Consider the following 26,285-nt stretch of genomic DNA (forward strand, 5'->3'; position numbering starts at 1 on the left):
TTATTGCATAATAAGAGATGCAGAGACTGTAGCTGCACTTGGGTCCTTGGCTCAGAGAGGCCACCAGGGCCTGACTATAACTGCTATACTAGTCGTTCATTGGTGTTGAGCTGATAATGATTACGTCCTTCTGAAAATAAAAAAGATGATCTTATAAAGGGGCACACCACAGATGGGTGGAGTTTTTCCTCAGACCCCAGGCTGAGAATCATAGGACAGCAGGGTACGGCTATATTCATACAGGTTGTTAATGGCTATGTAACTAGCTTGTGTCTTTAAAAGTTTGAGATAATCTAATACTACAAGTTGTTGACTAACATTCATGCACTGCCTTATATTGATTGTCTTGGCCTGTGTTAGTCATAATAAGGTGCGATAACTCCAAAAGTACTTCGCTTTCTGATATATGATATGGCTAAATAAAAAGACATTAATAATAATAAAGCCAATAAGTGTTGTATAATTAGGCATAGAGTAATGATAGCTGTTAGCACATAGAACAAATTACTGAGGGTGTCAGGAGAGCACATAATCTTTGGTAGCAAGACACTCAGTTATAATGATCTAACTAGCCTGGTGCAATCATTTGTCATCATCAGTGGACTGATGTAAGGCCTCTGCTGTTTGCAGGTTTTGGAAAATGAGATCAGGACTAGAGATACAGTGAGCACTGGAACCAGCTTTGCTGTGCAGAATCTGGACAGAAAACATCTCTCTGGAATTGGTGACTTGCGTGGTCGTGTAGCCAGGTTAGTACAGCTATGGATCTGTTACACTCTGCAGCGCAAAAGAATAAACCCATTTGTTATGTTCGTAATCACTGATGCAGAATATCTGGAACTAGGTTTATGTACAAGTTACTGCAGTCCTGTAACATCAAGCCATGCTTTGCATTTTATCCATTACACACAGACAGCAGGACAGGAATGAACAAGTCTAGAACAGAATAGATAGATCTCATGCAATCATGGAGTATCACAGCAGTATCACAGTGCCATCTACAGGCCAGAAGCATAAGCACCACATTTCCCCACTTGTTACAAAGCGGGGCCGGCTCTAGCGTGGGGCGAGAGGGGGTGGGGCCCCCTCAAACAAAAATGTCTTGCCCCCTCAAGCAGAAGGGGTGGCAGCGCATAGAAGAGGGAGCGGTGGGCACAGCGGTGGGGAAGGGGAAGCGGTGGGGAAGGGGGGATGGCTACCTATATCTATAGACCTGGCTACATATACTGTAGTCCAAAATTGGCTTGCACACCAATATAGTTTTAAAGTGCGTTTTTATTCCTTAGTGCATCTGTCAACACTGATTATTTGACGATTGTCTCGGGGCCACAAAGGGTAACCTTCATCAGAAAGTGCAGACATACACACTTTCTGATGAAGGGGACCCTTTGTGGCCCCCGAAACAATTGTCAAATAATCAGTGTTGACAGATGCACTAAGGTATAAAACACATTTTGAGACTATATTGGTGCGCAACCCAACTTTGGACTACTGTACTGGATAGGATGAGGCTTTGCACCCAGAATACCCACGTTAAGGTGTGCCATCTCCAAACCTACTATTGCATTGGGTACATATACTGGGGGCAGCTATAGACCTTGCTACATATACTGGGGACACCTATAGAACTGGCTACATGTACTGGGGACAGCTATACACCTGGCTACATATACTGGGGACCAGGAGCATTCCTAGGATCCTAAGAGATCCAGGGCACTCCAGTCGAAAGATGGGTGTGGCCATGCACTGGAATGTGGGTGTGGTCATCGGTGGAGCCAAATTTATATGAACTTAACAGAGGTCTAAGGAGGCCAGCTCAGCAAAATGTTGGATGGAGCCCTCCTCTCCATTAATACAAAATAAAAATGCAGCATATCACACACAGACAGTGTCACTTAAACATAACTAGGCAGAGTTACCTGGCTCCTGTGCTGGCTGGTCTGGCCTTCTGCTGGGTGAGCTGGCCAGCCACCAGCCTCCCCCCCCCCCCTAGCATTCCCTGACCTTCTAGTGGACCCCCTCCCATACTCCCAGCATGTCAACATAGAAGAACCACAGCTCCCTGTATGCCCCCATAAAGGCATCACAGCATCTAGCATGGCATCACAGCACCCAATATACCCACATAGAAGCACCATAGCACCCGCATACCCCCCTGTGTTGCTGTGTGCTGTGGTGCTATGCTGGGTGCTGTGGTGTCTCTATAGGGCATGCTGGATGCTGTAATGCCATACTGGGTCCTGGGTGCTGTGTAGTGCCATGCTGGGTGCTGTGGTAGCTCTGTGGGGCATGTTGAGTACTGTGTGGTGCCATGCTGGGTGCTGTGGTGCCTCTACTCTGCCTGGGGGACATCCGGGGCACCACAGAATAGATCCGGGGCACATGCCACTGATCTTTGGGGCTAGCAACGCCCCTGCTGGGGACCACTATAGAGCTGGCTACATATACTGGGGACAGCTATACACCTGGCTACATATACTGGGGACAACTATGCACCTGGCTACATATACTGGGGACACCTATACACCTGGCTACATATACTGGGGACAACTATGCACCTGGCTACATATACTGGGGACACCTATACACCTGGCTACATATACTGGGGACACCGGCTGTCTGTCATTATGTGCATTTACTGGTGAAATGCTGACTGTCATTATGTGTATTTATTGGTGAAAGGCTGTCTGTCATTATGTGCATTTACTGGTGAAACGCTGTCTCTCATTACATCCATTTACTGGTGAAAGGCTGTCTGTCATTATGTGCATTTACTGGTGAAACGCTGTCTCTCATTACATGCATTTACTGGGGAAATGCTGTCTATCATTATGTGCATTTATTGGTGAAAGGCTGTCTGCCATTATGTGCATTTACTAGTGAAACGCTGTCTCTTATGTGCATTTACTGGTAAAAGGCTGTCTCTCATTACATCCATTTACTGATGAAAGGCTGTCTGTCATTATGTGCATTTACTGGTGAAACGCTGTTTGTCATTATGTGCATTTACTAGTGAAACGCTGTCTCTTATGTGCATTTACTGGTGAAAGGCTGTCTCTCATTACATCCATTTACAGATGAAAGGCTGTCTGTTATTATGTGCATTTACTGGTGAAACGCTGTCTGTCATTATGTGCATTTACTGGTGAAACGCTGTCTCTCATTACATCCATTTACTGATGAAAGGCTGTCTGTCATTATGAGCATTTACTGGTGAAACACTGTCTGTCATTATGTGCATTTACTGAAGAAAGGCTGCCACTCATTATGTGCATTTACTTCATTTTTTTTAATGTAACTACATTAGCTGGTATAACTACATTACAGTTAGCACCGCACTACCGTGTCTGGAAAAAATGTGCTCAAACATGATGCCCCCTTCACATTTCTGACTGCCCCCTCATATGTGCCTGTCTAGAACCAGCCCAGTTACAAAGACTTCTTTAAACAAATTTCAATTGTGCAAATATTAAATTGTAACACAAAGCAATTCTATGCAAGTTAAAGGACAATTGAAGTGAGAAGAATATTGAGGCTGCCATATTTATTTCCATTTACACAATACCAGTTGCCTGGCTGCCCTGATGATCTTTTTGGCTGCAGTAGTGTCTGAATAACACCAGAAACAACAGGGGCGTAACTAGAAATCACTGGGCCCCCCTGCGAATATTTGGATGCGCCCCCCCCCCCCATAGGTGCCAAATAATCGTAATGGGGCAGCATTTCACTGTAAATTAATTGTAAAGTGGGCAGCATTTCACCAGACAATCGTAATGTGGGCCAGAAGATCATAATGTGGGCCAGAAAATTGTAATGTGGGCAGAGTTCACCAGAAAATCGTAATGTGGGCCAGAAAATCATAATGTGGGCAGAGTTCACCAGAAAATCGTAATGTGGGCAGCAGTTACCAGAAAATTGTAACGTGGGCAGCAGTCACCAGAAAATTGTAACGTGGGCAGCAGTCACCCAAAAAATTGTAACGTGGGCAGCAGTCACCAGAAAATTGTAATGTGGGCAGCAGTCACCAGAAGATTGTAATGTGGGCAGCAGTCACCAAAAAATTGTAACGTGGGCAGCAGTCACCAGCAAATCGCAATGTGGGCAGCAGTCACCAGAAAATCTTAATGTGGGCAGCAGTCACCAGAAAATCCTAATGTGGGCAGCAGTCACCAGAAAATCCTAATGTGGGCAGTTAGGATTTATCCACATTAGGATTTTCTGGTGACTGCTGCCCACATTAGGATTTTCTGGTGACTGCTGCCCACATTAGGATTTCCTGGTGACTGCTGTCCACATTGCGATTTTCTGGTGACTGCTGCACTAGAAAATCGCAATGTGGGCAGCAGTCACCAGAAAATCGCAATGTGGGCAGCAGTTACCAGAAAATCGCAATGTGGGCAGCAGTCACCAGAAAATCGCAATGTGGGCAGCAGACACCAGAAAATCCTAATGTGGGCAGCAGGCACCAGAAAATCCTAATGTGGGCAGCAGGCACCAGAAAATCCTAATGTGGGCAGCAGTCACCAGAAAATCCTAATGTGGGCAGCAGGCACCAAGAAAATCGCAATGTGGGCAGCAGTCACCAGAAAATCGTAATGTGGGCAGCAGTCACCAGAAAATCGTAATGTGGGCAGCAGGCACTAGAAAATCGCAATGTGGGCAGCAGACACCAGAAAATCGCAATGTGGGCAGCAGTCACCAGAAAATCCTAATGTGGGCAGCAGTCACCAGAAAATCGTAATGTGGGCAGCAGGCACTAGAAGATCGTAATGTGGGCAGCAGGCACTAGAAAATCGTAATGTGGGCAGCAGGCACCAGAAAATCGTAATGTGGGCAGCAGGCACCAGAAAATCGTAATGTGGGCAGCAGGCACTAGAAGATCGTAATGTGGGCAGCAGGCACTAGAAAATCGTAATGTGGGCAGCAGGCACTAGAAAATCGTAATGTGGGCAGCAGACACCAGAATATCGTAATGTGGGCAGCAGTTACCAGAACAAAAAAATGCCCCTGTAAAAAAAAACAAAAAACAATTCAGTTACCTGTCAGGAGTCTCTCCTGGCCTCTGGTGTGCAGCTCCCCGACGATCCTCCTGTGCACTGCAGCACATCTCCCGCGCTGACAGGCAGAGTGCAGGACTACGGCAAGATGGCTGCCAAAGCCCTGTACTGGAGACACAAATAGTCTCCAGTGCAGGGCTTCGGCAGCCATCTTGCCGTAGCCCTGCTCTGCCTGCCGGAGGAATATGCAGGCTGCTGGAGCGGGGCTGCGGGGAATGAACGGCCAGTTGAGCACCTTGCTGGGGGGTCCAGAATCGGGAGGGCGGCAGCGCTCCCCTAGCGCACAGTGTACGGGCCCTAGATCGGCTGATGGGGTCGCATCCCCGGTAGGTACGCCGGTGAGAAACAACCATATAGCTAATCGTTATGATGGAGTCATGATGTCTGCCGTGTAGGAAAAGTACTGACTTGAAATCAATGCGCTTATACGGAGCCGTCAGCCCACCCCATCGCACGCTGTGCTGTGAGCCACGGTGTGAGCGTAGAGAGGAGGCGGGCTCTTTGAACTGTTTTTAGTCAGCCTTTGCGTACATTGAAGCCACACCCTGATGAAGCGTCGCAAGTGACGCGAACGTCGGTGGGTGGAGCCACGCAGCCTGATCCTTCGGCTGTGTTTCCGCGTTGGTGAGCGCATGGAGTAGCGCTCCGTTTCCGTTGCATGCCTTATGGATGAAGCAGCTAACTAGACTGCCAGGACAAGGCACTTGAACCACTGGGGAGTATAAGCCGAGACGCGGCCTTCCATCCCTCAGGTTACTCCACAGTGGCACACGGAATGGCAATACAAGTATCAGGAGAGCAGGACGGGCGCTAGCAACATGATGTGGTGAGACCCATCCTTTATTCCTCTCAGACAAACATATGAACTGTATCTTCTTTGGGGGAATTAACCTTCGGTGGCTCCATTGCCTACTTATTAACTGTTTATGGTGGACTACAACAGGAATTTGAACTATTGTCCTTAAAGGGATACTGTAGGGGGGGTCGAGGGAAAATGAGCTGAACTTACCCGGGGCTTCTAATGGTCCCCCGCAGACATCCTGTGTTGGCGCAGCCACTCACCGATGCTCCGGCCCCGCCTCCAATTCACTTCTGGAATTTCTGACTTTAAAGTCAGAAAACCACTGCGCCTGCACGCCCGTGTCCTCGCTCCCGCTGATGTCACCAGGAGTGTACTGCGCAGACACAGACCATACTGGGCCTGCGCTGTGCGCTCTTGATGACATCAGCGGGATCGAGGACACGGCAACGCAGGCGCGGTGGTTTTCAGACTTTAAAGTCTGAAATTCCAGAAGTGAACCGGAGGCGGGGCCGGAGCATCGGTGAGTGACTGCGCCAACACAGGATGCCTGCGGGGGACCGTTAGAAGCCCCGGGTAAGTTCAACTCATTTCCCCTGACCCCCCTACAGTATCCCTTTAAGAGGAGAAGGGGGCCCCCACCATACTCAATCAATACTGCATGGCACCAGTGCGGAAGCGCAGCATGCTTGAGATGTGTGAATGGGTAATTCCTCTATGCATTGTCAAGCTGATTTATTTATCAAAGTGGCTGATTGATGGCTAAAATGTAGCTTTGCATACGCAATTTTAGTTTTGAATCATGTGTGTTTCGTTTCCTTGTGATTATTCGAGTATTTCTATGTCCTTGACTTATTAATAATAAAATTTTGATACTTTGCATATTAAGGTGGCCTGAAAACCCATATGTGTTCAGATTTTTTAGTAGCATATAGCTAATGGTGTCAGATCTGACAATAATGTCAGAAATACTGGATCTGCACATGCTTGTTCAGGGTCTATGGCAGAGGATCAACAGAATAGCCAGGCAATTGGTATTGCTTAAAGCGGGAGTATCATCATAAAAATCTAATTTCAACAGCAACTGGTCTGAGTGTCGTAAGGGATAAAGATGCTAATCCTGCATTCAAAAGTTTCAAAACTTTTTCTGCTGTTATGATTTAGAGTTATCACATACTTAATTAGCACTGGCCCTTTAGTAGTCAGTGCCAAACAGTTGCATGCTGGGGGTTCTTTTTATCTATTATATATTCCTCCTCTTCCATTTATTTCCCCTGCTCACTTGTGTTTACAAGCAAGGCTGAGGTGACTCAGCGATTGGAGGAAAAAAGAAAAAAAAGTAAAGGGAAGAAATGACATCAGGATTTAGCCTCAGCTGTGGGGAAAAGACATGGTTCCCACCAGGAACAGAATTCTCTTCATTAACTATATAAAATTCACTGAAATCAAAACGTGAACCGTACAATACATCTGTTATGTAAGTAGATCAAGTACCGTATATACTCGCATACAAGCCGAATTTTTGACCCCCAAAAAGGGGGTTAAAAGTTGGGGGGTCGGCTTGTATGCGAGTCTTCCCTGGTGGTCTGTGGTCCGTGGCCCCCACTACCCCCTCCCGCCGCCGCTGCTATTACCTGCAGCGGCTTCCTCTTCCCCGGCGCTTCCTCTTCCTGGCTCTGCGCTCTCATGCCCGTATGAAGAGATCACAGCAGCGCGCCCGGCGCTGCTGCGACGGTGCAGGGGGCAGGAAAGAGCGGTTCCCCTGGTAACGGCAATACAGATCGCCGCTACAGGGAGCCGCGCTCTTTCCTGCCCCCTGCATCGTCACAGCAGCAGCGCTGGGCGCGCTGCTGTGATCTCTTCATACAGGCACATGAGAGCGCAGAGCGGGGAAGAGGAAGCGCCGGGGAAGAGGAAGCCGCTGCAGTTAATAGCAGCGGCGGCGGGAGGGGGGCGAGCAGGGCACTAAACTGGCCACTACCTACCTACACTGGGTACTATACTAGCTATACCGGGGCACTACCTACCTAAACTGGGCACTATACTAGCTAAACTGGGCACTATACTAGCTAAACTGGGCACTTTACTAGCTATACTGGGGCACTACCTACCTATACTGGGGCACTATACTAGCTATACTGGGAATTATACTAGCTAAACTGGGCACTTTACTAGCTAAACTGGGCACTTTACTACCTACCTATACTGGGGCACTACCTACCTATACTGGGGCACTACCTACCTATACTGGGGCACTATACTAGCTATACTGGGAATTATACTAACTAAACTGGGCACTTTACTAGCTAAACTGGGCACTATACTAGCTATACTGGGGCACTATACTGGCTATACTGGGGCACTACCTACCTATACTGGGCACCATACTGGCTAAACTGGGTACTACCTACCTATACTGGGGCACTACCTACCTATACTGGGGCACTACCTACCTATACTAGGGCACTATACTAGCTATACTGGGAACTATACTAGCTAAACTGGGCACTTTACTAGCTAAACTGGGCACTATACTAGCTATACTGGGACACTATACTAGCTATACTGGGCACTATACTAGCTATACTGGGGCACTACCTACCTATACTGGGCACTATACTGGCTAAACTGGGCACTATACTAGCTATACTGGGGCACTACCTACCCTTACTGGGCACTATACTAGCTATACTGGGACACACTGGGGGGATCACGCGGCCAGCATTTCCTACCCCCGGCTTATATGGGGGTCAATCATTTTTCCCTGGTTTTTCATGGAAAAGTTGGGGGGTCGGCTTATATGCGGGTCGGCTTATATGCGAGTATATACGGTATTTATCTACTTATACAGTGGGTTGCAAAAATATTCGGCCCCCTTGAAGTTTTCCACATTTTGTCACATTACTGCCACAAACGAATACATTTTATTGGAATTCCAAGTGAAAGACCAATACAAAGTGGTGTACACGTGAGAAGTGGATCGAAAATCATACATCATTCCAAACATTTTTTACAAATAAATAACTGCAAAGTGGGGTGTGCGTAATTATTCGGCCCCCTGAGTCAATACTTTGTAGAACCACCTTTTGCTGCAATTACAGCTGCCAGTCTTTTAGGGTATGTCTCTACCAGCTTTGCACATCTAGAGACTGAAATCCTTGCCCATTCTTCTTTGCAAAACAGCTCCAGCTCAGTCAGATTAGATGGACAGCGTTTGTAAACAGCAGTTTTCAGATCTTGCCACAGATTCTCGATTGGATTTAGATCTGGACTTTGACTGGGCCATTCTAACACATAGATATGTTTTGCTTTAAACCATTCCATTGTTGCCCTGGCTTTATGTTTAGGGTCATTGTCCTGCTGGAAGGTTAACATCCGCCCCAGTCTCAAGTCTTTTGCAGTCTCCAAGAGGTTTTCTTCAAAGATTGCCCTGTATTTTGCTACATCCATCTTTCCATCAACCCCGACCAGTTTCCCGGTCCCTGCTGAAGAGAAGCACTCTCAGAGCATGATGCTGCCACCACCATATTTGACAGTGGGGATGGTGTGTTCAGAGTGATGTGCAGTGTGTTAGTTTTCCGCCACACATAGCGTTTTGCATTTTGGCCAAAAAGTTCCATTTTGGTCTCATCTGACCAGAGCACCTTCTTCCACATGGTTGCTGTGTCCCCCACATGGCTTGTGGCAAACTGCGAATGGAACTTCTTATGCTTTCTGTTAACAATGGCTTTCTTCTTGCCACTCTTCCATAAAGGCCAACTTTGTACAGTGCATGACTAATAGTTGTCCTATGGACAGAGTCTCCCACCTGAGCTGTAGATCTCTGCAGCTCGTCCAGAGTCAGCATGGGCCTCTTGACTGCATTTCTGATCAGCGCTCTCCTTGTTCAGCCTGTGAGTTTAGGTGGATGGCCTTGTCTTGGTAGGTTTACAGTTGTGCCATACTCCTTCCATTTCTGAATTATCACTTGAACAGTGCTCCGTGGGATGTGCAAGGCTTTGGAAATCTTTTTGTAGCCTAAGCCTGCTTTAAATTTCTCAATAACTTGATCCCTGACCTGTCTTGTGTGTTCTTTGGACTTCACGGTGTTGTTGCTCCCAGTATTCTCTTAGATAACCTCTGAGGCCCTCACAGAGCAGCTGTATTTGTACTGACATTAGATTACACACAGGTGCACTCTATTTAGTCATTAGCACTCATCAGGCAATGTCTATAGGCAACTGACTGCACTCAGATCAAAGGGGGCCGAATAATTATGCATACACCTGCAGTTATTTATTTGTAAAAAAATGTTTGGAATCATGTATGATTTTCGTTCCACTTCTCACCTGTACACCACTTTGTATTGGTCTTTCATGTGGAATTCCAATAAAATTGATTCATGTTTGTGGCAGTAATATGACAAAATGTGGAAAACATCAAGGGGGCCGAATACTTTTGCAACCCACTGTATATGTGTTTTTTTTCCTGGTATAGTATGGCTAATTCTACTGCTTTAAAAGGAAATACATAGGGCAGCCTTCATATCTCTCTGGCTTCAGTTGTCCTTTAGATTCATCACACCCTTTAGATTGTAAGCCTTTAGCAGGGCCCTCCCTCCTTGTGTATCCTACCTGATCATGAATACTGCTCACAGAATAACGTGTACTTGAAAACTTGGGCTATTACTCCAGTCTAGGACCTGGCATTGTGTCTTATTGCTTATTAATTACCTGTATGTTGTCTGTAACCTCATTTAGTGTTCTGCACTGCATAATTGTTTTTGAAATTTAGTTGATTGATATAAACATCTGATCAATCACAAATTGTTGTAAGTGAAATAGATGTGATATAAAAGGCTTTGTTTTTCTATTTCTGCCCACTACAACATGTTTCTTGATAGATACAGTATATTGTTCTTTTGTGGCTCTGAATCTAAAACACAATGCCATGTATTAAAGCAATCCACAAAATTGACTTGATTAGTTTTGATGGTTTGTTCCCCTGCTGCTGTGAGTCTGATTTCCCTATGCTGGAATGATTGCTTTAGAAGGAACTTTGAACACCTCCATCTGCTTAGTTTAGTCCCAATAAAGGCTATACAGGATGTTTTCCCTACCCCCAAATCTCGCACAGAAAAAGTAAAGAGTGTGCATGCGTGAATTAGAGTTGGGCCGAACCTCTGATTTTAGGTTCGCGAACCGGGTTCGCGAACTTCCGCGGAACGTTCGGTTCGCGGAAAAGTTCGCGAACCGCAATAGACTTCAATGGGGATGCGAACTTTGAAAAAAAAAAAATTATGCTGGCCACAAAAGTGATGGAAAAGATGTTTCAAGAGGTCTAACACCTGGAGGGGGGCATGGCGGAGTGGGATACACGCCAAAAGTCCCCGGGAAAAGTCTGGATTTGACGCAAAGCAGCGTTTTAAGGGCAGAAATCACATTGAATGCTAAATGACAGGCCTAAAGTGCTTTAAAACATCTTGCATGTGTATACATCAATCAGGTAGTGTAATTAAGGTACTGCTTCACACTGACACACCAAACTGTTCACTGAACAGAACAGGTATACAGTGGCGGGTTCACTGAACAGGTATACAGTGGCGGGTTCACTGAACAGGTATACAGTGGCGGGTTCACTGAACAGAACAGGTATACAGTGGCGGGTTCACTGAACAGAACAGGTATACAGTGGCGGGTTCACAGAACAGGTATGCAGTGGCAGGTTCACTCACCAGGTATGCAGTGGTGGGTTCACTGAACAGGTATGCAGTGGTGGGTTCACTGAACAGTACAGGTATGCAGTGGTGGGTTCACTGAACAGTACAGGTATGCAGTGGTGGGTTCACTGAACAGGTATGCAGTGGTGGGTTCACTGAACAGGTATGCAGTGGTGGGTTCACTGAACAGGTATGCAGTGGTGGGTTCACAGAACAGGTATGCAATGGTGGGTTCACAGAACAGGTATGCAGTGGTGGGTTCACTGAACAGGTATGCAGTGGTGGGTTCACAGAACAGGTATGCAGTGGTGGGTTCACTGAACAGGTATGCAGTGGTGGGTTCACTGAACAGGTATGCAGTGGTGGGTTCACAGAACAGGTATGCAGTGGTGGGTTCACTGAACAGGTATGCAGTGGTGGGTTCACTGAACAGGTATGCAGTGGTGGGTTCACTGAACAGGTATGCAGTGGTGGGTTCACTGAACAGGTATGCAGTGGTGGGTTCACAGAACAGGTATGCAGTGGTGGGTTCACAGAACAGGTATGCAGTGGTGGGTTCACTGAACAGGTATGCAGTGGTGGGTTCACTGAACAGGTATGCAGTGGTGGGTTCACAGAACAGGTATGCAGCCAGGAACAAGCTAAGCCTAACTAATCTTTCCCTATGAGAGACAGTCTGCAGCAGCTCGCCCTACTCTCACTAATGCAGGCACACGAGTGACCGTAATGGCCGCCGCTGCCTGCCTTTTATTAGGGGGGGAGTGGCTCCAGGGGCTAGTGTAGCCTAATTGGCTACACTGGGCCTGCTGACTGTGATGTAGAGGGTCAAAGTTGACCCTCATGGTGCATTATGGGGCGAACCGAACTTCCGCAATACTTCGCCTGCGGGACGCGAACGCGAACCACAGAAGTTCGCATGGAACCGTTCGCAGGCGAACCGTTCGGCCCAACTCTAGCGTGAATGTGGGTGCGTGTGCTCCTGTGTGCGTGTTGAAGGTGAAGGTATGTTTAAGGGACAGTGGCTCTAACTAACTCCTTCCATCTTTTTCCCTCGATATGTTACTTTCTTACTTAGCTAATTTCTTGATTGTAAAATAATAATATTGTTTAAAGAGAAACCGTAACCAAGAATTGAACTTCATCCCAATCAGTAGCTGATACCCCCTTTCCCATGAGAAATCTATTCCTTTTCTCAAACTGATCATCAGGGGGCTCTGTATGGCTGATATTGTGGTGAAACCCCTCCTACAGTGGTTCTGACATCACACTGTGGGAGCCTTGTTGCATTGTGGGAAATAACAGCTGTTTACAGCTTTTTCCAACTGCCAAAAAATCAAGCAGCATCTCCTTCCACTGACATCACCTGCCAGCAGTAAAAATGTCACCAAGTGATACATGTCAGAATGTAAATCAGGGAGAGGAAAGATTTTACAATGTCAATTCAATAATAACATGCGCTAAAAAGTATACATGTAGAAGTACTTCACTATTTATTCAATTGTTAAAATCATAAAATACACACCTTCAATTTCAAATAATCCACCATATATAGTTCAACTCTCATTCAACCACTCACATACAACATAGAGGGCCCCTCTATTCAATCCTTTTCCACCAGTATTAAAAACTTCTCTAAAATCACGAGAAAGGACTAATGTTCCTTTGTAGGGCTTTCTTCCCTAGTTACAGTTCCGTCAATTTAGACTCACGTGTCCCTTAGGATGGGGGATTAGCAGCCGCTTTCCACAGCGATATGTTCCTGTAGCAGGACTCCCCCGCTCTGACCTCTTTACGTGCTCCCACACTCTGCCCGCCGCCTCTCTGTTTCACCGGCGTCTTCCGGCGGCATACGAAGGTTCAGACTGCAAGACTCAGACCTCGCTCGCCGCACTTCCGCTCAGATGATCAGCTGATCCGGCCAGCGTCTCTTTTTGGGTGACGTCATCACACAGCTTCTGGGTCTTTGTTTACAAGTGGCTGCTGCGCGCTTACACAGCCACCTAAGTCCAGAGCTTCTTAGCAGATGTCTTTATAGCAGAAAAACAACCTCTACGCGTTTCAGCCAATGCGTTGGCCCTCAACAGGAGGAATTGGTGCATGACCAATACCAATTCCTCCTGATGAGGGCCAACGCATTGGCTGAAACGCGTAGAGGTTGTTTTTCTGCTATAAAGACATCTGCTAAGAAGCTCTGGACTTAGGTGGCTGTGTAAGCGCGCAGCAGCCACTTGTAAACAAAGACCCAGAAGCTGTGTGGTGACGTCACCCAAAAAGAGACGCTGGCCGGATCAGCTGATCATCTGAGCGGAAGTGCGGCGAGCGAGGTCTGAGTCTTGCAGTCTGAACCTTCGTATGCCGCCGGAAGACGCCGGTGAAACAGAGAGGCGGCGGGCAGAGTGTGGGAGCACGTAAAGAGGTCAGAGCGGGGGAGTCCTGCTACAGGAACATATCGCTGTGGAAAGCGGCTGCTAATCCCCCATCCTAAGGGACACGTGAGTCTAAATTGACGGAACTGTAACTAGGGAAGAAAGCCCTACAAAGGAACATTAGTCCTTTCTCGTGATTTTAGAGAAGTTTTTAATACTGGTGGAAAAGGATTGAATAGAGGGGCCCTCTATGTTGTATGTGAGTGGTTGAATGAGAGTTGAACTATATATGGTGGATTATTTGAAATTGAAGGTGTGTATTTTATGATTTTAACAATTGAATAAATAGTGAAGTACTTCTACATGTATACTTTTTAGCGCATGTTATTATTGAATTGACAGTCTTTTAGAATTTTTGGGGGGTTGAAGGGATTCCCCCATATAACGTGCAGCTTACTAACTCTTTCACCTAGCGCTAATTGTACTACTTAAAGATTTTACAATGGGCAAACACTGACTAAATCATTTATACATAATTATTGTAAAAACAAAGCACTTTCTTATTACATTGTTTTCAGTGGAGTTCCTCTCTAAAATAAAGGAATATTAAAAGTAACCAATACTGCTATTTATTATTGTTAGTAAAGTGTATTTATAATGCGCTAACATATTACATAGCGCTGTACAGTAGATGGGGAGATATTATAACATTAAACAACATTACACAGGGACATTACAGCCTTAATTGGTGATGTAACAAACAATAGTCACAGAAAGCAATGTAGGGATAAATCTAGCAGGCTAGTTTATATGGTTATGGAGAAGAGCACACGGGGAGGAGGAGGCCCCTGCCAAATAGGTGGGGCAGAAGGACATGTGGGGGTGGGGGGTATGTCTAAGGGAGGGGTTTGGAGCTATGAAAATGGTGGTTATGCAATAGTGAACAAACTAGTCTTCAAGGCCTGCTTGAATGAGTTGAATGTGGGGCATAACTGATGGGGGGGGGGGGGGGGGGGTAGAGGAGAAAGTTCAATAGAGTAGGGGCTGTTCCTGGAGCCACCCAGGTGATCAAGGAGCAGAGAGAGCAGGCTGGGGACAGGGCTAGTTCTAGACTTTTTGCTGCCTGAGGCAAACTTGTGAGGATGCACCCCCCCCCCCCCAATTTGGAATGATCGCACAGCACCCGGAAATTTGCTTTGCTTCATTTAATGTTCTCACATGACATGCTGCAGCTCAACACAATAGCACACTGGGGGCTATATACAATTAAATTTTTCTCCTGAGTTTCTCCGCGATCGTGGCTAGCAGGCCGTTTTCCGCCGAAAGGGGAAGTATTTCCCCTTTGTTTACCTTTGTACAGCGCTGCAATCTCCTGCAGCACTGTACGGCTGACACTCGGCTGTCCCCCGGATTGGCTGGCGAATGGAGCCCTCTCATAGGCTGATGCCTATGAGAGGCAGAGATGAGTGCCGATCGCCTCCCTATTGCGATTAGGACAGCACAGGGGGGAGGGAGAGGGAGGAAGGAGGGAGGGAAAAGCCTTCCCTTTCTCATTAAAACAAAAATTGCAGCAGTCATCAGATACCTCCGGCAGAGTGTCCTATTAAGGACAACAAAAGTTACAGGGCTGTGCAGCAACCTGACCAAGCTGCACAGCCCTGTATTGTGAAAAATAGCCTGGTATTTAGGGGGGTGTAAGCCTATGGTCGTCAAGTGGTTAAGCCACCAGAAAGCAAGAAAATAAACAAAATAATTTTGCGAGTACTTGTTAATTAACTTTTTGGTACTTTTTTAGTTGAAACGTATTGAAAGGTTATTTTAAATCAGGGGTCTCAAACTCGCGGCCCGCGGGCCATTTGCGGCCCTCGATACAATATTTTGTGGCCCTCGCTGGCAAAAGCTTCCTTATAGTTCGCTTCAGTGCTCCCAAGTAATCCGCCGCATCCCGCCACTAAACGAGGGCTGCAGAGCCCCCAAATCGCCCGGGGGGCAATCCGCCGGCATTTCCTGGAAGGGGCAGAGCTTTCAGCTTCAGCTCTGCCCCTCCTGACGTCAATCGCCGCACGGATCGCTGCCTCTCCCCGCCCCTCTCTGAGAAGAAATAGTGAGAGGGGCGGGCAGAGGCGGCGATGCGCCACGATTGTGAAATTCCTTATGCGGCCCAGCCTCATCCTGACTTTGCCTCCTGTGGCCCCCCATGTAAATTGAGTTTGAGACCCCTGTTTTAAATAGAAGATGAAACATTATCTGCTAGGAGAAAACTGTGGAAAAGGTGAAAAAGTGAATTGCATTTGGCCCCATCTGGCTGTGAGTCTGAGTTCCGCTTCTCCTACCACTCTGATTGCATGCTGTCAGTGTAAACACAATACAAACATGCTGCCCCTGTAATCTCTGCGCCTGATGCAAATGTTTCACCTTGCTTCATGAGAGAACCGGCCCTGTGTATCTCTGAACGAGATCCGACATGCATACCAGGCAGAGCAGAATGTAATTCTGAGAGTATAGGGAGCCAGTGAAGTGACTTGCGAAGAGGGGCAGCTGAAGAGGAGAAGCAGGAGGAGTGAATGAGCCTGGTAGTGCATTCATAACAGAAAATGATAAGCAACCAGATCAGACTAAAATAATAATTCTGAAATTCGTATTGATGGCATGATTGATAGAGTGGTGGTTTGCCATTGTTTGGTGAACAGTACCTGATCAATCAAATACTCGGGAGAGTGTACTGGTAATGGGCACAACAGATCTAAGGTTGGGGATTGAAAGTTTGATTTCAACTATAATATCTATAAAATATATTAGTAGTATGAGAAACAGAGGCACCAGCAGGATAAAGTCGGATAAAATATTTAAAAATTGCTTGCAGGAAGTGGTGGGCTTATACCCATTACTGCCGAAATTCTGTTGTCCCCACTGTATTGCCTGATGAAGCGGGCTTGGCCTTTGAAACGCGTTGCACCTTTGGGGTACCATATAATAAATGTGTTTGTTACTATTCAGACAGTATTTCGTGTCTGCTTTCTGGAGGTAAGCCCACCACTTCCTCCAAGCAATTTTTAAATATTTTATCCGATTTAATCCTGCTGGCGGCTCTGTTTCTCATACTACTATATCGTGTCCACCCCTGGTGGAGGGGAGTAGTACCCCCTTATTTTCCAGCCTACAGAGAGCGACTTCTTAACCCTGAGTGAGGACAGGTCTAATCTCCTCACCTGCTTTTACAGTGCTTGCCTGAATGGTAACCCATGTTTGTGAGTATATCTTTTCTCACTGATCATTTACCCTTTGTTTTCAACATACTACACCATATCGGGCTCTCGGTTTTTCCTATTTTTATCCATAAAATATATGGAAACATTCTGAAATAAGAATGTGTTTGTAATGGGAAAAACATGCTGATCTTTTGTTTCATAGAATACTGAATGGCGAGACAAAGAAACTGCTGACACTGTGAATTGTCTTAATTTGATATAGGAAAGAATCTAATAACATTGCCAAACAAGCCAACTCCTATTAATTAATGTCAAGCAAGACATCTGTTAGCAAGTGCCACCAATACCTGCAGAATTGCTTATTACTATAATTCTACATTAAGACCTACTCAGGTATATGGAACGTTGAATTATATGCAGCCATGCAAAATGTATTAAATGATTGAAGCTTCGTAAAATGTCTGAATATTAATCATTAAAACCATTTAGTACTATGATATATATAGCATGATAACACAGCTGAAGCCTAATTCAATGCCAGATCAGATTCAGCTGCTTATGCCTATCTGTAGTGTCCAGTATACAAAGTGGAGCTCCAGCAAAGCACAGCAGAACGCTGAATATGCAGCATATCTGGCTGGTGGAAACCAAGGCAGCACCTCCCACCCATGTCATACTTTGGCCTATACACCACTGCAGAGGCTGGAGGTGGGTCAGTCTACAGTTCATCTGATTGATCTTTGGGAATTCACAGGAACTCACTCTGTATCAGAAGCCGTAAATAGGAGTGTAAGACTAGATGCTGCCAAGTGGACAAACCCATTCAAAGAACTTGTCATCTGGTTTACAGGAAGGTACTTACCATCTCCATCATTGCTCACCAACCTAGGAACCTCAGATCTCCTATTCATACTGTATATCATAGCTCCCAAATGTCCCTCTTTTGGAGGGACAGTCCCTCTTTGGGAGCCCTGTCCCTCTGTCCCTCTTTCCTCCTCATTTGTCCCTCTTTCTATGTAAATATATATATATTTCTCTACTAATAAATATATTACTAATTTTAAAATGTTAATATGAAGGAAAATGAACCAGGATAGAAAGGACCAATGTGGTTTGAATTATAAAACAACATATTTTTCTTATGACATTTTTAGGGTATGTGTGTGTGAATAGGGGTGTGATGGGGGCGTGATCAGGGGTGTGGCAGAAAATATAGAAAATAAAAGCAGAAGTCCTATGTTTTTGCCCCACACTGCACCCTAGTGACACGTGGCCATTAATACACATTACAGCAGTTCTAATTAGAAGCAGGGAAATGTAACAAGTAAGAAATAAAAAAAGAGCTAAAATATGGAGCACTTGAAAGTCTCTCTAAATAAATTGGCTGCTAAAGGGTTACAAAATACAGACACAATACAAATTGGTCTAACAACAAGAGCAGGGGTATGTTATGCCCAGTCCTTTGTCTTGGTTCATACCTTGCATCACAGGTTGTTTGTTTACATTCATACCTTGTATCCATCCATCATCTAACATGCATTACTTTCCTTGTTTACATTTCCCTCTTCTCTCCCTCTCTCTCACTACTTTTATTTTTTCAGCTCAATCATTTCCATTCTATAGGTCAGACCATATGCTCTTTAGATGCCTCCAGTTAGTCTTTGCTGACCTGTATTCATTCAGGCAACTCTTCTTCCTCTAACATCTCTTCCCAGAAACAGCACATTTTCTCTAACCATTCTGTCAAAGATATGGGCCCTGTGTATTTTTCCAGTTTTAAAGGGGAACTGAAGTAAGAGGTATACAGAGGCTGCTATATTTATTTCCTTTTAATGAATACCAGTTGCCTGGCAGCCCTGCTGGTCTATTTATCTGCAGTAGTATCTGAATAACACCAGAAACAAGCATGCAGCTAGTCTTGTCAGATCTGACTAAAAGTCTGAAACACCTGATCTGCTGCATGCTTGTTCAGGAGCTATGGGCTAATAGTATTAGAGGCAGAGGATCAGCAGGGCTGCCAGGCAACTGAAATTGCTTAAAAGGAAATAAACATGGCAGCCTCCATATACCTCTCTCTTCTGTTCCCCTTTAAAAAATGAAAATGCTCATTCAACCAATGGTTCTGGTTGGCAGTTGAGTCTTTCTGGCAGGGAAAGGTCAAAGCAAATTTTGGCCTATAACTATTCAGGTCGGTTTCAGGATTACTAGGACTTAAAGACAAGAATATTGAATTAATAATCGATAGGTATTCTGATTGCCAAAAGCATGATTTCTTTAAAGGGGAACTGAAGAGAGAGGTATATGGAGGCTGCCATGTTTATTTCCTTTTAAGCAATAACAGTTGCCTGGCAGCCCTGCTGATCATCTGCCTCTAATACTATTAGCCATAACCCCTGACCAAGCATGCAGCAGATCAGGTGTTTCAGACTTTAAAGTTAGATCTGACAAGACTAGCTGCATGCTTGTTTCTGGTGTTATTCAGATACTACTGCAGAGAAATAGAACAGCAGGGCTGCCAGGCAACTGGTATTGATTAATATGAAATAAACATAGCAGCCTCTGTATACCTCTCTCTTCAGTTCCTCTTTAAATCAAATTATGGAAATGCTAATGGTTAAGGATAAGGTTCTGGTGTGTTTACATTTAGAAATTAAGTTATTTGGGCAGGGGTGGCATTTATGAGAGTGTTAATGGATTTTAATTATAAATGTGCACTTAAGTATATATATGCAGTGTTTAGAACCGTGCATTACCTTTTTCCATATTAATCATTAGTTGTGGTAAGCTCCCAAACTTTGCGTTGCCACAAGTAATATTTGTCCCACCGATGGTTTTTTTTTTTTGGTTTTTTTCCTATCTGCAAAAGCCTAATTTTAGACAAAAAGGTAAAATTTTGTCATTACTAAGCTATTAAATTATATTAATTTGCTTATGAAATAGAAATGTGGTGGTCTTAAAGTATCTGAAGCCCCACTTTCATTGTTGTCCATTTTGTCTTAAACCGGCTCTGAATGCACACTTCAATACGGGCATCTATTTTTGGAAAACATACTATGAGTCGCCCTACAGTGTTGAAATAGTACCGTTGTTTCCTAACACCATCCCAAATACAAGTGGGCATTCTATTGTTATAGTTTTCAGTCAAACTTGGTAGATGGTATAATACATAAGTCATAGCTCTCAACTGTCCCTTTTGCAGAGGAACAGGCCCTCTTTGGAGACTAAATCCCCAAACTAAATTTTTTACTGAAAAAAGTGTTAAATATACTCCAAATTGAATATCATTTAAATTGATATATTTCTTATTTTTAAATCTTAACCACTTGAGGACCGCGGTGTTAAACAGACCAGGCCATTTTTCTTAACCTCCTGGGCGATACAATAATATCGCCAGGGGGCGGCGCAGCACATTATTTTTTAATTATATTTTTTTAATCATGTAGCTAGCCTAGCGCTAGCTACATGATAGCCGCTGTGCAGCGGCATCCCCCCACCCCCTCAGATCGCCTCCGGCAATCAAAGCAAACAGGAAATCCCGTTCAGAAAGGGATTTCCTGTTTGGCTTCCCCCTTCGCCATGGCGACGATCGGGATGACGTCATCGACGTCAACGTCAGAGGGAGTCCCGATCCACCCCTCAGCGCTGCCTGGCACTGATTGGCCAGGCTGCACACGGGGTCTTGGGGGGGGAGCGGCGCGGCACGGCGGGTAGCAGCGAATCAGCGCGGAGCGGCGGCGATCGGTATATACACGCAGCTAGCAAAGTGCTAGCTGCGTGCATCAAAAAAAAATTATGCAAATCGGCCCACTAGGGTCTGAGAAATCCTCTGTGGCGGCTTACCCCGAGCTCAGCTCGGGATTATCCCACAGAGGGTTAAATTGGGCCACTGCAGTTTTAAGGCCCCCCTTTTCTCCCTTTTTGATCGCTCCCCCAATGTTTATTTTTTTTTTTATTTTTTTAGTAAATATTTATTTTCTTAACTTTCTATTAAATTTTACTATTTTTGATTTATTATTGTGCCCATCCCGAGCCTCCCTTCCTCCCTCCCCGGGAGTGAAGATCAGAAAGTGAGTGCTTCTGGGCTTCATTGATTCTGACAAGTGCTCTTTAGGGGAATACAGCGGCAGGTTATTGTAAGGTTTCAGGAAGTGGAGCTCTGACCTGCGGGGCATATTCAAGATCCACAAGAAAAGTTTTGATGTGTGCCTGACTGAAGAGTAGTTCCTGTGGAGCCCAATTCACCCCAAGCCCAATTCACCCCAAGAGCCTAGGTATGTGCCTCATACGTTCTGTCTAATTGTCCAGTTATATGACCCCATACTCATTCAACCTGACCTCTATTTATGGTAGAGAGCCTGCACAAGCCCAGTCCGGGTGCACAGGGTTGCACTAGTTTTTTTGACTGGATTGACAAAAATGCCAGAATTGGTCCTGGGCATCTGGTATGTCAGTCCTTCATCCAGTCTACCTTATTTTACACCTGCTGTGACTTCTTGATGGATTTTTGCACATAAAAAGGTACAACTTCTCAGCGCTCTATCCCAGTCATTCTTCTTGTGGTGATATTAAAGGGCCCTTTTACACTTACCGCGTTGAGTCCATTGCCACATCCCGTTGCATAAGAGTGGGTGCAAATTGTCGGGTCCTGTGGTTCCAAATGGGGGTGGGGGTCAGGGGAGCGCATCCTCGCCAGTTTGCTTCAGGCAGCAAAAAGTCTAGAACCTGCCCTGCATAAGTACCAATATTATAATATTCTTATAATGATGCATTTGTGCTTCCTTTATAAAATGACAGCTAATCATTGTAATCACAAAAGGTTTTGCAGCTTATTGTTTAATACAACATTTAATCTATCTTCATTTAAGGTGTGATGCCAGCATAGTGAAATTATCAGGAGATCTGGCAACAACTAAACAGGAGCTGCAAGCCCAAGAGAAGGAAATCCACAACATCAGTTCAGCTCTGGAGGCACATATGAAAGAACTGGACCAAAAGGTCAGCATACAGATGTGTATTGGTGATATGTGAAAGGAACATTAGTTTGACTTGTTATTATGAAACAACAGCTCTGTGGTCACTGGAGATCACACTACTGCTATGGGGCCTGATGTCGTAGGGCCCCTGAACAACATAGTTGTACAATCAATTTTTGGGTAAACTTCATGTAATTATTGTCCAGGTCAGGGGCATAACTACAATTCATGAAGTCCTCCAGCGTAACTTTGATAGGGCCCCCCCCCCCCCCAATGTTTACACCCCTTCCCTTGCCTCCCGCTGGTGCCCTTCATGGCCTTAGGGCCTATCTCACAAAGGTCAACAACAAGTGTGGCCATCATAATTTTCACACCCATAACAGGTCTAGCCACAAAAACACCTGGGCCCATATGCAATAAACTTTTTCTCCTGAATTTTCTCCTAGGTGATATTTTTAAACTTGTCAATAAAATACCCTTTAACCTTCTGGGGACAGCTGAGAATGAATCCTACGTCGCACTTGTGGCTGCTTAACTCTAATGCGGTGTAGGATTTATGCCACCTGCTTTTACTGCTCCCGCCACGATCGTGCGCACCCGAGAGGGGAGATCAAGCTGTCATATGACAACTGACATCTCCCCTCACTGTTAATAAACCATGGCCATTGGCTCCTGATCACATTATCACTATGGTCACCGACCAATCATAGTGATCAGTAAAAGCAGCGGCAAACGGAGGGGAAGAAGAGGACCGGGACTCACCTTCCTAAAGCTTTCCCTGGCAATCGTCGCTGCCCGGCATCTCTGCTCGCTCTACCTTGAGTGACAGGTCCCGACTTGAGGACATCGTCAAGCCGCGACCCGAAACTTAGCGGCAGTGTGAGCGGTTATGCCGGGCAGAGCGGAGGGGGCTAGAGCTGCTCATCGCAGGAGCCTGGGAGGTGAGTAAAGGCTGCTGGCAATACGGGAGACACCTGGCTTTACTGGGTACACCGATGCCTAGCGCTCTCTACTGGGGATACAGCTGCCTGACTATCTAGATGCCCCCCCCCCCCACACGTAAAAATGCCCCGGTCATTAAGGGGGGTTAGGCAGCCGGTCCCCAGAAGGTTAAACAAACAGCAAGCAAGGAGACACTCAAAATAATTTTGATATTTTTCACATATTTTTTGTTACTTTTTTATTTGCAAATTGCTGGAAAGCTATTTTACATAGAAGATGAAAATGTATCACCTAGGAGAAAACTCAGAAGAAAAAGTGAATTGCATTTGGGCCCTGATCTGAAGTATAGTTCCCTGTATCGGAGGAAGGGAACGTTAGCAGTTGGGGCCCCACACAGCTCTAGGCCCCCCTGCGATCTCAGGGGCTGCTCCGCTCTAGTTACGCCCCTGGTCCAAGTCTATTAGTTAACAGAAAAATGTGTACCACAGTAATTTTAGTATTATTATATTTTTATTTATTTATTTTTATTATATTTTTATGTGCAAAAACAACTGCAAAGCTGTTTTGCACACTGTGATGCAGTGAAATTCAAAGTCTATGAAGGGTTCACACCTCAGTTGCAATGCGATGAAACTAATTCCATCACTACAACGCAGGGCATGGATTTCGTTGCTAAAATCACACACATTGACGCGCACAATGTTAATACAGGTTGGTCAGTGCTTCTTTGCCTGCATTACATGGAATGTCATGCAAATATTGTTGTAGGTTTTGTTGTATGTAAGTTATAAATGCAATGCAACACTCCAGTTCCAGCTAGGGGAACAAGCCATTAAAGTTGGCACTTTAATCTGTGCATCAAACCAGGCATTACATTGGTTCATGCAGCAACCCCATTGTCTTAAATACTATTTCTTCCAGATCACCTCTACCATCCAAACCTGACCTGATTATATCTTATCTAAAGACCCCTGGGCATGAAAGGGTTACTGTAATACTGCCAAATACCTTGGCATGCTGAGCTTGTGAAGACAACTGACGATTTTTCAGGTAGTTAGATATCCCAGTTAATTAGGCTTTTGGAGAACATACGTGGAGAACGAGGCCTAGAGAAAAGCCGTGTGCTTTGCGCACTGTATGCTGCGTTCTCAGACTCTTCCAGCATATGCTGAGTGCTGTGACACTTCCCACAGACAGTGAGGGGGATGAACTTGGCATCTTTTTCTCTAAATGAGGAAAATCTTAAAGCTCCGATATTTATTTTACTACAGCAGACTTCTCCGGATTCTTATACAGTGTAGATCCTGTGTGAGTCACTCTAAGGGTGATTAGCGCATCGTATACCTCAGATAGAACGATTTATTTTTGTCAAATCTGAGGTGACACTATGGAGAGTGTTACGAGATAATCTCCCCAACAGAGATATTATAAAAAATTAAACTGTTGAAAAGTTAATAGCCTTTTTTGTTGTCCCTGTCATGCTTGGAAGCAGTCTACTATTTCCTGTCTGAACAGGAAGTGAGGAAAATTCTTATAGTTTTCGGGAAGGCTTAATATCGTTTTTTTTAATTGTCACTCTTGGAAACACTTCCCCATTTCCTGTCTGAATATAAAATGAGGCACATTCTTGTAGATGGGGACAGACTACAGCAATTAAAATTAAAAACTGGATTTTTCAATACCTCCTCCTTTCTGTGCACCTACCTAAAACTAATAGGGACCCACAGCCCCACTATCCACATACTCTTAAAGGAGAGAGGTGAGAGGTATATGGAGGCTGCCATGTTTAGTTCCTTTTAAGCAATACCAGTTACCTGGCTATCCTGATCCTTTGTCTCTAATACTTTAAACCAAATACCCTGAACAAGCATGCAGAAAATAAGGGGTTTCTGACATGTTTGTCAAATCTGACAAGATTAGCTGCATGCTTGTTTCTGGTGTGATTTGGACACTACTGCAGCTAAATGGACCAGCAGGGCTGCCAGGCAACTTGTATTGCTTAAAAGGAAATAAATATGGCAGCCTTCATATACCTCTCACTACAGTTGTCCTTTAAGATCCCCTTTAAGATCCCCTTGATGCTCCATTAAATACATCACATCTACCTTGGGTTTCACTGTCCAACCCACCTTACATATGTGTAAGGTGGGTTGTTTGAGATCTTTTCCAACGTTTGTTAAAGCCCCCTGACCTAGAGTACCTGTGGGACCAACTTTCCTTTGTTCTGCTTGTATTGGAGGAGGTCAGTCCTGGGGCTGATGCTAGCTTGACATGGGCATCATCCATTACAGGGCTGTGTAGTTTTTTCACAGAAACCCTGTTAAGGTATTCATGGTGGTTGTTTCTGTACACTGTGTACAGGTTCAGTTGTACCATTATGCTCAGCTGTTTAGATGGATTCTTGGATGTGTAATGGATGTAAGTAATCACAAAAGTGCCTCAGCACTAGCAAGCTTGAATAATCTTGTCTTGTGGGGTTGTCAACGTAAGTTCCTGCAGACATCTAGTGCTCATCGGAACAATGTGTCCCTCACCAAACATGACGCAATGAACTAATCAGTGTCCAGGGGTACCAAGCCATAACATTTTTTTTTTTTAAAATGTTTCCACAAACAAGAATAGAAAACAATTACTCACATCATGAGTTCTGTACAACAGTGACCCAGTCAATATAAGCAAGCCTTAAAGTGAACCTCCAGACTAAAAATCTACTCAGCAGCACTGAAGAGGCTTGGTGTTTCTTTAACAGTTTTGCAGCATCAGAACTTTGTTTTTCTTACATAAACCTTATTTTTAGCTGCACAAAAGCTTAAGCTCCTCCCCATCAAAGAAAACTGCCCGGGCTTTTTTCCCTGCCTATGCTGCTATTCACGTTGCCTAGCAACTGGGAGGGGTGATCAGCACACAGGATAGTTGGAACTGTGTCTCATGCTCCCTGTCACCTCCTTCCATCCAAAAAGATGGCTGCCCTCATGAAATCAAACATTTGCCTGTTCTTTTAAAACAAGGTGGGTAAGAGATTATATTACCTATCTATTTTAATTAACATAACTAATGTAACTTAATGACAGTATGTTTGTTTAGGCTGAAGTTCCTTTTTAATGCACAAGAGTGCTAGATAGGTGTAATAAAACCTGGAGATGCCCACTCTATACATCGTTATGACCGGTTTCAGCGATTTTGCCGTCATCAGGGGGTCGTTGAAGTATAGGAGTCAGTCCAAAGTCCAAAAGTTTATGCT

The 26,285-nt window shown here is 45.0% G+C and overlaps 1 protein-coding gene across 2 annotated transcripts in view; it reads left to right on the plus strand.

Annotated features, from left to right (window-relative positions):
• The window catches only part of FAM81B (family with sequence similarity 81 member B), an 85,927-nt gene that overhangs the window by 21,746 nt on the left and 37,896 nt on the right, over positions 1 to 26,285 (plus strand). For both annotated transcript variants that reach the window (XM_068247668.1, XM_068247675.1), the window contains 2 exons: positions 631 to 749; positions 21,995 to 22,124. In XM_068247668.1, coding sequence (XP_068103769.1) covers positions 631 to 749; positions 21,995 to 22,124 — 249 coding nt within the window. The remainder of the gene's footprint in view (positions 1 to 630; positions 750 to 21,994; positions 22,125 to 26,285) is intronic.

This window comes from Hyperolius riggenbachi, chromosome 1 (genome assembly GCF_040937935.1).
Source record: "Hyperolius riggenbachi isolate aHypRig1 chromosome 1, aHypRig1.pri, whole genome shotgun sequence".
Classification (NCBI taxonomy): Eukaryota; Metazoa; Chordata; class Amphibia; order Anura; family Hyperoliidae; genus Hyperolius; species Hyperolius riggenbachi.